This window comes from Sorex fumeus, unplaced genomic scaffold (assembly GCF_029834395.1).
Source record: "Sorex fumeus unplaced genomic scaffold, SorFum_2.1 ptg000015l, whole genome shotgun sequence".
NCBI classification, from domain to species: domain Eukaryota; kingdom Metazoa; phylum Chordata; class Mammalia; order Eulipotyphla; family Soricidae; genus Sorex; species Sorex fumeus.
In genome coordinates this window covers 9902076-9917196 of record NW_026606072.1, presented here as the reverse complement: position 1 = coordinate 9917196, position 15121 = coordinate 9902076, and the positions used below count along the sequence as shown (strand labels likewise).

The window sequence follows — 15121 nt, the reverse complement described above, 5'->3', positions numbered from 1 at the left end:
GTATTAATGCAATCTTAAATATGGAAGATTGATTATTCTGGTGGTAAAGAAGTGGATCTCAGGATTGATAAAATTTAATGTTACAATAATTATTTTCATGTCAGCAGCTGGCTTTGCAGTTATCACATTCTCCCATGCGTTTGAAAAATAAGCACTCATGGCCGTCTATTTCCCAGTTCCCTCCATCAGCCTTTAACTGAAAAGGCTGTCAAAGAAGAAATGACAGAAAACATTTGTTGGCAGCCCTCAGATGGACGGGGCATTCATGGGGATTTTGTGACTTGCTGTTTAAGTTGTTGCCTTATAGAATGAAAATATCCTGCGATAATGATGATTTGGCTCAAAAGCACTTATCCTCTCGAGGATCCCACAACACTTTTTGCATTATGTATCTCCGTTGTGGGTTTTCTCACGTGAGCTTTTTTTTTTTAGTCTGTTTTCCTGGCAAATATTAAATCTCTAAACATTTATTTCTGAGACTTTATTTTTTTATTGATTCACTGTGAATCACAAAGTTACAAACATATGAAGTTGCTGACAATGTTCCAACACCAATCCCTTCTCTAGTGTCCACTCCCCTCCACCACTGTCCACAGTTTCTCTCCTGCCCTGCTGCCTGCCTCAGCGGCAGGCAGTTTCCTTCACCACCATTGTCCTACTTCATTAACTTATCTACTCCTCCATCCTCCTGCCCAAACCCAGAGTCAAGCCTCCTTCTCTTGCTCTTTGTTTCTATTGACTTTGGACATTTGATATTCCTCTGTGAAGATTCTTTATATCTTACACATGAGAGAGATCATTCTGAGCCTGTTTTCTCTCTGATTTCATCTAATACAATACTCTCCAGATCCATCCACCTTATGGCAAATTGCATGACTTGACCTTTTCTTATGGCCAAGTAGTATTCTATTGTGTACATGTACCACAGTTTCTTTATGTAGTTATCTAGTTTTGGATGTTTGGGTTGTTTCCAGATGTTGATTATTGTTAATAGTGCTGCAATGAACAGAGCAGTCTAGATGTCTTTTCTGCATTGTACTTCTGGGCCCTTGGAGTATATCCCAAGGAGGAGAATTGCTGAGTCATATGGAAGTTTCAATTCCTAGTTTTTTGAGGACTGTACATATTGACTTCCCCAAAAGACTGGACTAGTTAACATTCCTATCAGTATTGAAGATTCCTTCCCTCACCACATACTTACCAACACTGGTTGTTGTTTATCTTTCTGTTAACTTCCAGTCTCTCCAGTATAAAGTTATTTTGATTTGCATTTCCCTGATAATTAGTAATATAGAATATTTTTATATGCCTAGGGTATTTGTATTTCTTCTTTGAGGAAGTGCCTGATCATCTCTTCTCCACATTTTTTGAGAGGTTTGGATGTATATTTTTCTTGTAGAGTTCTACCATATTTCCACCTGACTCAAAAATACTAGATGAATGAACAAATGAACTCATGAAAGATAAGTAGTATGCTGTTTGAAGAATACTCAAAAACGACATATATAATTTGAAAGACCCTAGCCCCCACTAACATTTTACCACACACAACAGCCAGTTCAATGTGCAATCACTGGATCTATATCTGTGATTACAACTTTGCCACCCAGTGAATGCTTAGCAAAGTCTGGAAACATTTTAGCTATCACAACTGAGAGGGGTGTGTGCTATTGGTACTACCCAGTGGGTAGAGAAGTGGTTGTTGCTAAACATTACATTGCACAGTACACCTTCCAGCACGAAACAATAATCGGGCTTAAAATATTGATGGTATCAAAAGGCTGGGAGGACTAACTAGGCCCTTTATCTTAGTTAACCGTTTTCCTGTTCAATAATATTTTTCTGACTAAATATAACCTTTAAGAGATTGTTCAGTGAACCACATACAGCTACTTTCATTCAGCTATCTTATTCAAACACCAACCAATAGACCAACAAACAAGGGAATTGTTAAGTCATGGTTTAATTCTAAATGCTGATTCAGCATCAATGAGTAGCTTCCAGTCCTATTCCTTTAGGAGAGACACCTGGATGCTGCTAATACTGGGGTACCTTATGTCTCTCAAGAAGAATGAATTCATTGTCTGAATTCTCTTAGAACACGTACAAGTTCAGCTGTTTCTTATGATTAAGGTTCCTAAGATACAGCTAAATCCAAGTAGGAGGATTTAAATACCAGCTGTTTGAAAGAAGGAAACCCTAGAGTTAAAGTACTGGGCAAGTTAATTCTACCTTTTGTCTTGGAGAAAACCACACATGAATGAGAAGGAGTAAGCAGGAAATGATATTACTGCATGGAAAACTGTATGTAACAAGGCACTAAGAAATCTCTATTGTTTGTGTCAACTGATTATTTTATATAATTTAGAAAAATGAGTTCCTAGCTCATTTGGTGCAATGGTCAATGGTGTACACATTTGGATTATTTGTACCTCAAGCGTCATCAGTAAATTGCATATTCTGGGGGACATGGGCCCAATAACAGTAAAGTACACTGAACAGAGGGACAATAAAGTCATATTCACTGATTTTCTACCTTTTAAAAATTTGGTCAATTATCTATCCACAGGAAATTATACCAGGAAACACTGTGGGAATCAAAACAATTATTCTGTGAAGCTGAGTCTGGACAAGAGTGAGGCACTAGAAAGCTTTGGTAGATCAACTCCACAACTCACACATTAAGCCCAGCCCTGTCTGATCCAGCAACTAATCCTTTGGTATAATTGTCATAAAGTAACTTTCTTAAACAGAAATCCAATTGTAGTTTACTTCCTTTCTCAAAGAGATGGTAAACAAAGAGGAGATTAACCTTTTCTGAAAATCTAATTCTAACCAGTAACTGTGCCAGTTATTTCTCATGTTATCTCATTTAATTTTTGTGGGTGGCTTTCTGAGCAAAGTACTGTTACCTGCACCTTATGATGAGAAATGGAGTGTGGAGAAGTTAAATAGTTTCTCAGAATCACAGAGCTGGGACCGATAGAGCTGATTATCTATTATTTACGTACACTTTTGACTACCTATGACTACATAATTTTTGGTATTTTATTATTTATATAAAATAGGTTAAAGTCTTTTTTTTTTTTTTTGCTTTTTGGATCACACCTGGTGATGCTCAGGGCTTACTTCTGGCTCTGCACTCAGGAATCACTCCCGGCGGTGCTCAGGGGACCATATGGGATGCTGTGAATCGAACCCAGGTCGGCTGCGTGCAAGGCAAATGCCCTAGCCGCTGTGCTATCGCTCCAACCCCAAAGTCATCATTTATATGACACATTTTCAAACCAAGTCTCTTGCCAATGTCTGTTCATCTTCCCTCATCCTTAACACAGTTCCTTTTACATTTCATGATTATTGAGCATTAAAATTGTTTTTTAAAAAGAGATTTTTTTGTCAATATCTTTTTTACTTGATACCTGAAATTCACCATCTTCTTGATATGGTGTGGTCAGCACAGGGTCTAGAACACTGGTTCATTCTTAGCTCCAGGTCCTGTTTCTACCTAAGGCAACCTGAGCTGCTGAAAGTTGCCTGAAAGTTGCTTGCAACTATCACTTCATAATAGTTTAGTTACACCATACTTGCAATGGGTTAAAAGACCTTTTAAAGTCTTTCATAGAGAGCTTGCTATAAACTAGGGCAGTTACTTCCTTTATTGCAAAACAATTTTATTTTAAAGCCAGATAGGGACCTTGACATTTATCCCTATCAAATATTATCTCAGAAGTTTTTGTTTGCTGGTGAAGGCTGTCAAGATATGTCAAATCCGATGTTTGTTACTGAGTGCATCAGCTATCCTTTGCTCTGCATCACCTGCTGACTTGACTATTCTTTTGTCTTCACCATAGTTACTGAGTTCTAATAAAACTAAGTCAGTCTATCATAAAGGCCTGGAGATGAGACTTGGCTTAAGGGAATCTCTTCCAAAGTAACACAGCTATAATTTCGGAGATTTTTTTTTTAAAGAGCAATTTTGAAATTGAAAGGGACAGAGTATATTTTTCTCTCTTTAAAAAACTTTATCAAGAAATAAGAAACTAAGTTTAGAAAAATTAAGAGACTTTATGCAAAGAATCAACTAAATTGTACAGATGGGAAACTCCAGAATTCACAATCAGTCCTTAACCTCTTAAGAACAGTGTGAGGAAAGCGGTAACTAGCTCTGTGATCAGAGAGACAGTAGAAGGTGCGCACTTCACACACAGAACCTGGGTTCTGTTCCCCAGCATTGTAAATAGTCTTCAGACACTGTCAGGAGTGATCCCTTAGTATAAAGCCAGGATTAATAAATGAGCACCATCCTTCCTGCCCCCCACCCCAAATAATTCCAAACCCACACAGTTCTTATATGGCAGCTCTGTGATTCAAACTCAGTTCTGATAAAGTTTAGTATCAATGCTCTGAAATCCCCAATCTAGACTGATTCACTGATTCTGTTTAGGCAGAATAAAAGGAAACAAGAAAACAATCTGACTGGTGCAGAGACCTGGTTCCGCTCTCCAAATGCCTCTGCAGGTCTACTCTGAGCATCAACCAAGCCTGTCTGATTAGCTGCCCTGCTTCTCCAAGGGTTGTCCTCCATGGCTCCCTATCCCATTGATCAGGCTAAGACCCTGGCTGACTGCTATTGCATCAGGAAGTGATAACTAAGGCCAGGATTATATGTCAGGGACATCTTGCATAATCATATCAAACGTGGATCAAACTGAGCTCTTATCAACTGCAGAAATCAACCAGCAGTTCTAGTATTTACTGAATGCCAACTATGACGACAGCAACAGTCATAACCTCCTTGTTTGGTTTGAGATTTTTGTCTTTTCCTCTTTAAGTTTATTCATTTATTTTGGGAGGACACTCTCATTAGTGCTCAGGGGTTACTCCTGGCTCTGGGCTCAGAAGTCACTCTTGGAGTAGCTTAGACACCTGTACTAGGGACTGAATCAAGGTTGACCACATGCAAGGATAGTGCCTTATCCCTTGTAGTATTTATCTCTCTGGCCCTTTATTCTAATTTAAACCATCAGTTGACAATTCTCTATAACAAAGATTTTTCACTTTAAGTTTATAGTAATCGATTTACATTCAACATGTTGGAGAAATCATGCTCCCCACAAAATCCAATAGGGAAGAATGTTATTTTAGATATGTCATTTGTTAATGAAAGTGCTTACAATTCTTTTGTTTGTTTGCTATATTTCCATTGTTTTCCTTAAGCAAGTTCCCAAGAAAACAGGATTTTAGCATTCAACCAAAAGGGGGAAAATAAACCAACCAAAAAGATAGTGGAATCATATATATATATATATATATATATATATATGAATGGCTACACTCTTGCCTTTCATAACTGTGACTGAATAATACATCAACAAGCTAAAAAATATGACAGGAGCATGCATAGAAGTTAATCTAATCTGTTCAATTTCTCAATAAGAGCTTTCTAGGAAGTCGGGCTCAGCAATAGCTGCAAAGATGGAGAGAGCAAGTGAACCATGCTTCTGAAGCTTAGGGAAAACATGCAAAGTATGGTGCTGGTGCAACTCACAAGGGACATTGGGCACCAGAATCCACCTTCTTCTAAACCTAGCCCTGGATGTCTGAGCATGGCATCTTGGGTCCTTTGTTACACTAGACTGCAAGAAGGCCTTCTGGCCAAACGATGCCCTGATATGAAACAGGGCTCCCTAACTGAGTCTCCCTACTTCCAGATCTCAAGATGTCATCGCATCTTTTCATTACTAGCTACTGTTAAACAAAGCAGGGGTGCTTCTTGCTCCAAAAATTCAAATGTGTCAATGGTTAGAGAAGGAGGGAAGATGGGTCCTAAATCTTGGGCAGCTGCAATTTGTTCCTTTCCTTACACAAGAACCTCTCACTAAGGGGGAAACCAAAGCTCCTCAAAATTCACAAAGCTAAACATCACCAAGACAATCTCTGCTAATGTGAATCTCTTAGAACTTACACGTAACATGTGGCTATTCAGATGTCGAATATCCTAAACATTATTATCCCTCTTAGAAATGTGCAAGGCTTTACATTCTAATGTAGAGTATCTTCTATGCTTCTACAAGATTAGAAGATACACAATCTATGTGTGTTTGCTATTTTAACAAAAATTCAGAGACTAAAAACTTAAAGGAGTTTATCAGTGTAACTTTGAATTTTTAATTTTGAGCTTCATGATGGGCTCTGGACAGAGAACTATAAAGACCTGATATTAGCAAATTTCATGACTTCATCTCTCCTAACAGCTGCATAGTACTCCATTGTGTAGATATACCAAAGTTTCTTTAACCAGTCATCTGTTCTAAGGCACTTGGGTTTTTTTTCCATATTTTGGCTATTGTGAACAGTGCTGCAATGAACATATAGGTACAGATGTCATTTCTACTGTGCTTTTTTTTGCATCCTCGGGATATATTCTGAGAAGTTGTATTAGAGGGTCATCTAGAAGCTCAATTTCTAGTTTTTGAAGGACTGTCCATATTGTTTTTCAGAAAGGCTGGACTAGTGGGCATTCCCACCAACAGTGAAAGAGTGTCCCTTTTCCTCTACATCCACGCCAGCACTGGTTGCTTTTGTTCTTTTGAATGTGTGCCAGTCTCGGTGATGTGAGATATCTCCTTGTTGTTTTGATGCTGCTTTGTAGTAGAGTTTTAAGTTGGGGAAGGTGATGCTACCCATCTTCTTTTTCCCAATTTGCTTATAAATGGATAGACATGCAGAGTATCATGCTGAGTGAAATGAGTCAGAAAGAGAGGGACAGACATAGAAGGACTGCACTCATTTGTGGAGTATAAAACAACATAACAAGAATCTGACACCTAAGGATTATAGATACACGGGACAGGAAGATTTCTCCATAGCTGAAAGCCTGTCTCATGAGTGGAGGGGAGAAGGCAGCTGGAATAGAGAAGGAATCACTAAGAAAATGATGGCTTAAGGAATAGGTTGGGATGGGAGATGTGTGCTGAAACTAAAAGACCAAATATGATAAACTCTCAGTGTCTGTACTGCAAACCATATTGCCCAAAAGTAGAGAGAGAGAGAGAGTATGGGGGATATTGTCTGCCATGGAGTCAGGGGGAGGGTGAGAAAGGGGGCTATACCAGGCACATTGGTGGTGGGGAATGTGCACTAGTGGAGGGATGGATGTTTGATCATTGTGTGATTGTAACCCAAACATGAAAGCCTGTAACTATCTCAGGGTGATTCAATAAAATAATAATAAAAAAGACCTGATATTTGAAGTATGAAGACTGAAAAAATTTATCCAGTTTTCCGTTTGACTCCAAATCAGGACCTTTAGTAATCTAAAGTTCAATGTCCAAAGTCCAAAGGAGCAAATGAAACTTGAAGTGGGCTCTATAGGCTTCATTATACCTCTCTAGGATTTTCAGTTGATTTAATTAGGAAGGTGGGGTACAGATTATATGATGGCATGGAATTGGTGACAGAGTTCAGTCATCTGGAAAGAGGAAACAGGACTTTAAAAAGGCATTATGCTCCCAGGCATTAGTATTTAACAGAATTTTGACCCTGGTAACATCTGAAGTGCTTAGCAGGAAAGTAAGATTATTTCCTTTGGAGGGGAAGTCTACAATCAGAGGATGTTGGGGTCCAAGACGCAACTGGTCCTGCACTGCACAATTACGTAGATACTTCCAGGCCCCTCCACTGGAAGGGAATCTTAATTCAGCCTCTGTCCTGATTAGGATTAAAGATGGAAAGCATTCTTGACGAATATAAGATGTGACAGGGGAAGTTGCAGGTGAGGCTTCAGAAGTTGATTCATTCATTCAGTCAACAAATACATGAAGCTCAATGGGCTCTGTGTCAGAATGCTCAAGGATGGGAAGCAAGGACAAAGCAAACATTTTTCATGGAGTTTAAGGTCTAGTGAGCTTTAAATCCACCAAACTATCCATTACACTGGGTTTTGCAATGATCATTTTGTCAATCATTTGAAAATAATTTAATTGCTTATGTTTCAAGCTGAATCCAGACTCTGTCACACAATTTGAAACACAGATGCCATTATAATGATTCAGAAAAGAAACACACAACGAATGTTACCACCCTCCCCTCCTGCTCCCTTTCCCTTTCCCCCCACCCAGTCTATGTCTGCCTTTTGGTGAGAGCTTCTATAACAACATCCTGAAACACTTCCTCTGTGGTTGGAACATGATCTTCCATGCTCTAATACCTGCAAGCCTGCCATGGAAATGTAATGCAGACACTATAATTCGTTAAGGTTGAGGCTTAAGGCCTGTATGCCGTTATATAAACAGAAAGAGCGATTCCTGATAGATGCATCTGATGAAATATGTGGATTCACTCCGAGCAATTTGGAAACTGCAGACCAGAGACAACTGATTTCACAGCTGAGACTGAAGAAGTGCTCCCAGTCCCAGGACCTCCTGGTCTGTGCAGGAAACTCAGACAGTACACCATGAAATATGGTCTTGGTATGGCCAGTTGCATCAGATTTCAAAGTGTGCTTATGCTAGCCGTCATCACTGCCTTTATGTTGCAAACTACAGATGATGAGGATGCTTCACTCAGGGTTTGAGGATGACATTGCTGACAGCCTCACTTAAACACCCAAGTAAGTGTTGTTAGAAAAGTCCAAACGTGATGGTAACATTGGATGCCTGCATCGTCCTGAGGGCAGTGGCTGCTGTTTTACGACGAGTTAAACACACAATACTATGGATAAGAAGGCAGTTACAGGGGCAGGGGTTAAGTATCAAAAGAAGACTTTGTTGGTGGCCCTGAACTGCCTAAAATTCTTTATCATCCAGACATTAAGGTTAAAGCTCAAACCAATGTTTCAAAAAGTAGATGATACTGTCCCACACTGGAGGGTACTGAAATAATGGCAGGGAAAGTGGTATTAGCCTTGGGTGCAACTGGCTAGAGTGTGGGGTGCAAGTGTTTGCAGAAAGAAGACAGACTTGGGAGGGTATGCAATGAATGATTTTTTTTCCAGAAAAGGGGCAATAAGCCAAATAAATTTAACCTTTGGTTTAAAATAACTGGAGAAATCCAGCTATAGCTTTTCTAATAGACTTTTCTAGGGAAAAACATATAACTGAGGGACACTGGATCCATCATTGTGGAGGCTGAACTCAGGAGAAGCTGGTTAGGTTTATTCAACTCACCATAGTCTTTTGCACACAGTTATATTGGTGTTAGAGTCAAGCCAGAGACAGAAAACCAGGTATGTCCCTGAGCTGGTCAGCACTACACATCAAATGCATTATCAACTTCATTCCCAATTACCCAAAACAGAAGCCCCAACTAAAAGCTGGGATTTTGTCATAAATATTTAGTTATTACATGAAAAGGGAGCAATAGCCATCGTGGGCACTTACTGCTGATTGGATCAGCTTAGCCTATGGTAAGGCCAAACTGCAGAGAGGAGCAAATGGTCATGTAACCTGGGCTAGGCAGGGGTAGGAGTTCAGGGAAATGGTACAAAAGGTGCCTGGGAGCTTCTCTTGTCAACAATCTTAGCATGTTTCTTCCCTCACAGAGTTATTTCATGCAAGGACCTTTTCTCTGCTCACAGGCTGCGTTATATGCCAGGACTTCACTGGATCACAAGTGAGTCATTACTGATGTTGATAATATTAGCCAAAAATGTGGAAACTTAGAACTGGATGGATTAAGAAAGCTCTAACAGTTCCTGAACTCCCAAATCTGCACAGCATTGGATTCCAAGTACTAATGATTCCACCTCATCAACATCTGTCTGAGCTATTTATTTTTTAACTGTTAGTGTCATATAATATCATCTCTTTCCTGACCTATTTACAATCATAGTCTGCTTCATTCATTTTTCTCAAATTCACTTTTATCCTATTACCAGTATTATTTAAAAAAATAAAAAAAAACATATCATTATCTTGATTAAAACTCAGTAAAATAAGGGGATCACAATTAAATTATGTTTACTCATCTCTCTGCTACAGACTATGAGTTTCTTAAAGGCAGGAATATACACTTAAAATTCATCCCTGAATTCATAAAGTGCTTAATCAAAGCCTGCTGAAGGATAATTTTACATTATTATCTACTAAGGTTTAAGCTCATATCATCCACTGGCAGACAGACAAGTTGAGGAGCTCCTTATCCTGGTCTGCTATGTCCCTGGGCTCCAGAGTCAAGGCTTTTGCGATTTCAGGAGGGCCAGCTGGTATAGAATTGTTGGAGTATACGGACTCAGGCAATGACAATGATTTCTTTTTGCTCTTGGTGACAGTGAATCTCTATGGTAGGCTTCCCCTCTCACTTACAATATAAATGAAAAGTCTTGGGATTGTGACTTCTTGAAATCATTTAGCAAGCATATCTTTATTGTTCAGAAACTACAACCTTGCCTGAAATAGATTTTTATATATCTTGGCAATCTCTAAGGACTTGATGGAACTTCAACTATAAGGGTAGGGTTTATATTAAAAAATAAAATGTTAATTTACTTACTGAAACTTTATCTTTTTAGCAATGAGGACACAAGTAGATATCTTTTGTTTCATGAGTGTTGCATTAGTTTACATAGGTTGATGAAAAAATGTTAAAGAAATAAACAAAATGTTATTCTAGTTTCGTTAGGTCATGGCATCTTAAAGTATTAGATTGTTAAAAAAATTTTTTTTGGTTTCTGGACAATACCAGTGGTGCTCAGGAATTGCTCTTGGTTCTGTGTTCAATGATCATTCCTGGTGGTGCTCAAGGAACCATATAAGTTGCCAGCAATTGAACCTGGGTCAGCTGCAGGCTGTGCAAGTACAGTACCCACTGTATTAACTCTTCAGTCCATAAGATTCTTTTCTTGACTGCTTAGATATGCAATTTCTTTCATCTTTAGGGTGACAAGATGTTAATTATGAATTTTGCCTTTAAGCCATGCCTAACAGATATATTTACCTCTAATATCTATAAAGATATGTGTACATATATATTCATGCTACATATTATATGTCCTTTATGTAGTATCACACATACAATGTTTCATCATGAGCTGAATGCTTTTGCCTGGCCTGTAACTTTGAGAAAATATGGTAGCTTTGACATTTATTTCCTCTTTCTTCTCTTCCTTTTCAAATACTACTCACTCTCCAATATCTAGCAAGAACTGGATTTTCCTTGAAGCTTTTGCCATCTCTAGGCCTTCTGTATTTTGCCTCAAATCTACTGGCCTCACATCTAAAAGGAATTATATAAATATAGTGCTTGCATAAGGACAAATTATTCCTATGCCTTACACAAAGTAATTAAAAAAGATCTGTTTAGGATACTGGATTGACACATTGCCTATAATAGCACACTTTATACAGTATAAACTCAGTAATCAAAATGTTTTCCATGTACATATCTATATCTGAATCTGCATATGTACAAATCTGTTTATACCTGTTCCTTTATCACAATGTCTGTTCCTTTTACTTTTTAAAAGTCTTAACTCAGCATTGATTGGGTCCTGTTGAAATGATACCAGCTCCTACTTTATTTCACTAAAGTTCAGGGTGACAGTCTTTACTCATATTTAGTACTGAAGTTCAAGTCATTATTTTGAGAGTCAAAAGACATTGTCTCATACTGTAACTCTTTATGAATATTCCCAATCTCTTAAATTATGGTAAATTCCTTGAGTGCTGAATCATTGTATTTCTGAGAACCCTAAATTTACTCTTTGAAAATAGAGAACTCTAAAGAAATAACTGCTCATTGGACTGATTGCATTAATTATTCTAGTCCACCTTAAATTATTTGTCATAGCTTTTGTACTCATCACACAACAACTTAAAGCTAAATTACTGATAGAGAGAGAAAGAAGAAAAGTGTTTGCCATAGAGGCAGGCTGGGGTTGGGGGATGGTGCTGTCGGAAGGGAAACTGGGGACACTGGTGGTGGGAAATATACACTGGTGAAGGATCAGGTGTTGGAACATTGTATGACTGAAACCAAATCATGAACAGCTTTGTAATTGTGTATCTCATGGGATTCAATTAAAAAAAAACCAGCTAAACTACCTTTCATTAGTTTCTAGACGTTTCTCACATTCTAAGTAGACTGACCTTCAGGGCAGAGACTTCCTTGCTCCACCTTAGGAGAGTGAGATCAGAGAGATTAAGAAGCTATGGACTATTGGAACATTAGAGATTAATGACACTAATTATAAAAAGCACTCTTTGGAAGAATATTTACATCCACTAAATCTATATGCACACTTCTAATCAAAACCATCATTCGAGGAGCTGCATGTTTGAGCATTCAGTTGACATGTCAAACCCATAAACCATTCAGTTGAAACTTCAACTCTAAAAATGAGGCATGGTTGGTCAATCCTGCAGGAAATTCTCCTTAAGAGACAGTAATGTGGCTCAGTAGGGAAGTGTAAAGTATATCCCTTTACACTAACTCCCTAGGTTCAATCCTTGGAGAAACAAAAAGGACAAGAAGGGACTGAAAAGGTAGCCCAATGGATAGGGTGCCTGCCATGTAAGCTGCTACAGGGGTTCAATATGGTCCCAAGAGCCTGCCATGAAGACCCTTGAGTGCAGAGTCAGGAGTAAGCTCTGCCGGGTATGGCTCCAAAACCAAAATCAAACAAACAAAAATAACCAAAAAGGGGGAAAAATAGGAAAAAAAGCATAAAAACCTGTTGGGAGGAGAAAATGTAGTGACTAAAACTAAGGGTGAGACCAAGGGAGTGCCTCTATTTCCACACAAGCTAATATAACCGTGTCATTGTTCAGGGCTTAGTTCTCATTGAATTTCCCAGAAGCAATTACAATTAATAAAAATCCTCTAGGGCTAGTATATTTCTAATTGCTCATTTGCCCAGGCAAGAAAAAAACCCAACTCAAGGTTTCAGCTGCCAAACATACGAATCTGTTATCTTGCACCAGCTTCTGATGAAACCTCCCATATCCCTTACTCAGCAGTGCCACATCTTTCACTGATCAAAATGATTTCCACTGAAGGTCTGGTAAAGCAACAGCCGATTTAGCTGCAATTTGAAACTAATATATCCATCCATATACAAAAGCACACTCCCACACACGCCTGCTTCAACATGCTCACTTATACCTTCTTATGTAAACATCATACCCCATCCACAATAGTCCCCAGATAATCTGAAAGTAGAATTCTGCAGTTGTAATGTATTCCCAAGGAACTCTCGTTATCCCACTAGGAAAAAAAAAGAAGGCAGAAAAAGCCTTTCTTCCTGCGATAAACTACTTACTAGTACTTGTAAGTACTGATGGCTCATAGGATTTGTTCACTTTACAGAACATCAAGTTTCTCACAAAATAAATAAAAAAACTAATACACACACTCATAAGTAAACACAAAACCAGTTAATACTGTTACTGTCTCCACTTTCTTTATTGCTAAAATGTCAAAGCAGATGAAATACTTGCTTTTTTTTTCAGATTCTCTAGATCTAAATATGTAACTTGAATCCTAATCTTTCAGCTAGGGAAGTATTTCACATTTTCTTTAAAGTTTTTCTTTGTTATACTTTTGACATTCCAGGTTTAAAAAATTCCTCAGGCCTTGCCCAGTGGAGTGAAAGTCACCTTAATGAAGAAAGTAGAGATTAAACCACCATGACTCTGGAACAGCAGTGAATCTCAGCTGTAATTCTTTGGCTCAGAACCAGGATCTAAAACCAGCCCTGGGAAAAGCTGCTGAAATGGAGCCTGCAATTCTCTCCATTTTTGACTTGCATAATGTTGACATTATAACACCAGAGAGACCCAAAAATATTTCAAACAATCATGACTTCTTTTCTATAAATATTTTAAAAATTGCTTTATGAGATAAAATAACATATTTTACCCTTATTGTTTTCTTAGTTGCTTTGGTTGCCCTCGGCAGCTCACTACTATGGATTTATTTTCAGCTCAGAGGTCAGGGAGGGCATCTTAAAGCACTGACCTGTGTTTTTCAACATGAGCTGGTGAGCAGAGGAATCGACTATTTTTAAAGCAACAACTGAGTGGTGTTATAGTGTAGGAGACTAAGATACTGTTTATCATCCTGTTGAGACCAAGCCGGGGGGGGGGGGGGGGTAAAGGGTGGAAATGCATCTCTCAAGACAAATTTTAAAAATTTCCCACACCTTTCTAAACACACTTTTTTTTTTTGTTTTTCTGGTTAGAGAAATTCTTTGATTTCAGTTTCACTACTCTTTTGATGCAATTATTTCTGTTAGATAAGCTGCAATACATTACACTTCTGCATTAGGAAGATGGTGTAAAATGGAGAGAGAATTATACAGATAGAGAGGCGCATGGTTTTTGAGTACATTATTCCATTATTCAACTCTTTCAGGTGTTTTGCCTTCAAAGTTAGCCAAACGGTAATCTCCCTGAGAGTAGAGACAAAATTCATTTGGCATCTTTAATTTCTGTTCTCAGAGATCATGATTAAGAAGCATTAATTATGAGTTCTGGAAATAGACTATGGGAATTCTTAGTCACAGATGAGCAGAATGATCAGGTTAATAACCCTGAGTGCCATTTCATATCTCTTCCAGTGCCCGAGAACCAACAGACCTGGCTTGTCTTCAACATAAATGCCCTCAGTATGACTTGCAGGGTTTATTATATTTTTATGGGAAAACATCAGATATCAATACTAACTACTGTATCCCCTCTCTCTGATCAGCCCCAGACAAGTCTTATTTATTTATGATTTTAGAACTAAGACATGTTTCCTAGTTGGCACTACTTAAAATTACTAGTTTTTAATGAAAGAGTTTAGATTAAACAACTAAAGGTCAGTGTGGTTTCAAAACCCAGGCGGTGAAAGCACTCACCATCACTCCCAGGAAAAGCATCACTTGAGCCAGCCACTGCCAAGGTCACCAGAAGCTGCCAAAGATCCATACCTGGACCACCTGCAATCACACAGAAAATAAGATAAAGACAAACAGTGAAAGCAGATCATTGTCATTACACACTGTATCTGAACTGTCTAGTTCATGAATGAGTTGACATGCTTATCAGTTCTAGAAGGAATCTAGTAATCTTCTATCGCCCCCAAATCTCAAACTGTCATGAGAGCAAATGGCAGTTTGTATTATAATACACTCCATTTC

General features: G+C 38.4%; 1 protein-coding gene across 2 annotated transcripts in view; it reads right to left on the bottom strand.

Annotated features, from left to right (window-relative positions):
• The window catches only part of GHR (growth hormone receptor), a 305006-nt gene that overhangs the window by 155173 nt on the left and 134712 nt on the right, over nucleotides 1-15121 (bottom strand). For both annotated transcript variants that reach the window (XM_056112076.1, XM_056112075.1), the window contains one exon: nucleotides 14840-14920. In XM_056112076.1, coding sequence (XP_055968051.1) covers nucleotides 14840-14909 — 70 coding nt within the window. In that variant the 5' untranslated portion in view covers nucleotides 14910-14920. The remainder of the gene's footprint in view (nucleotides 1-14839; nucleotides 14921-15121) is intronic.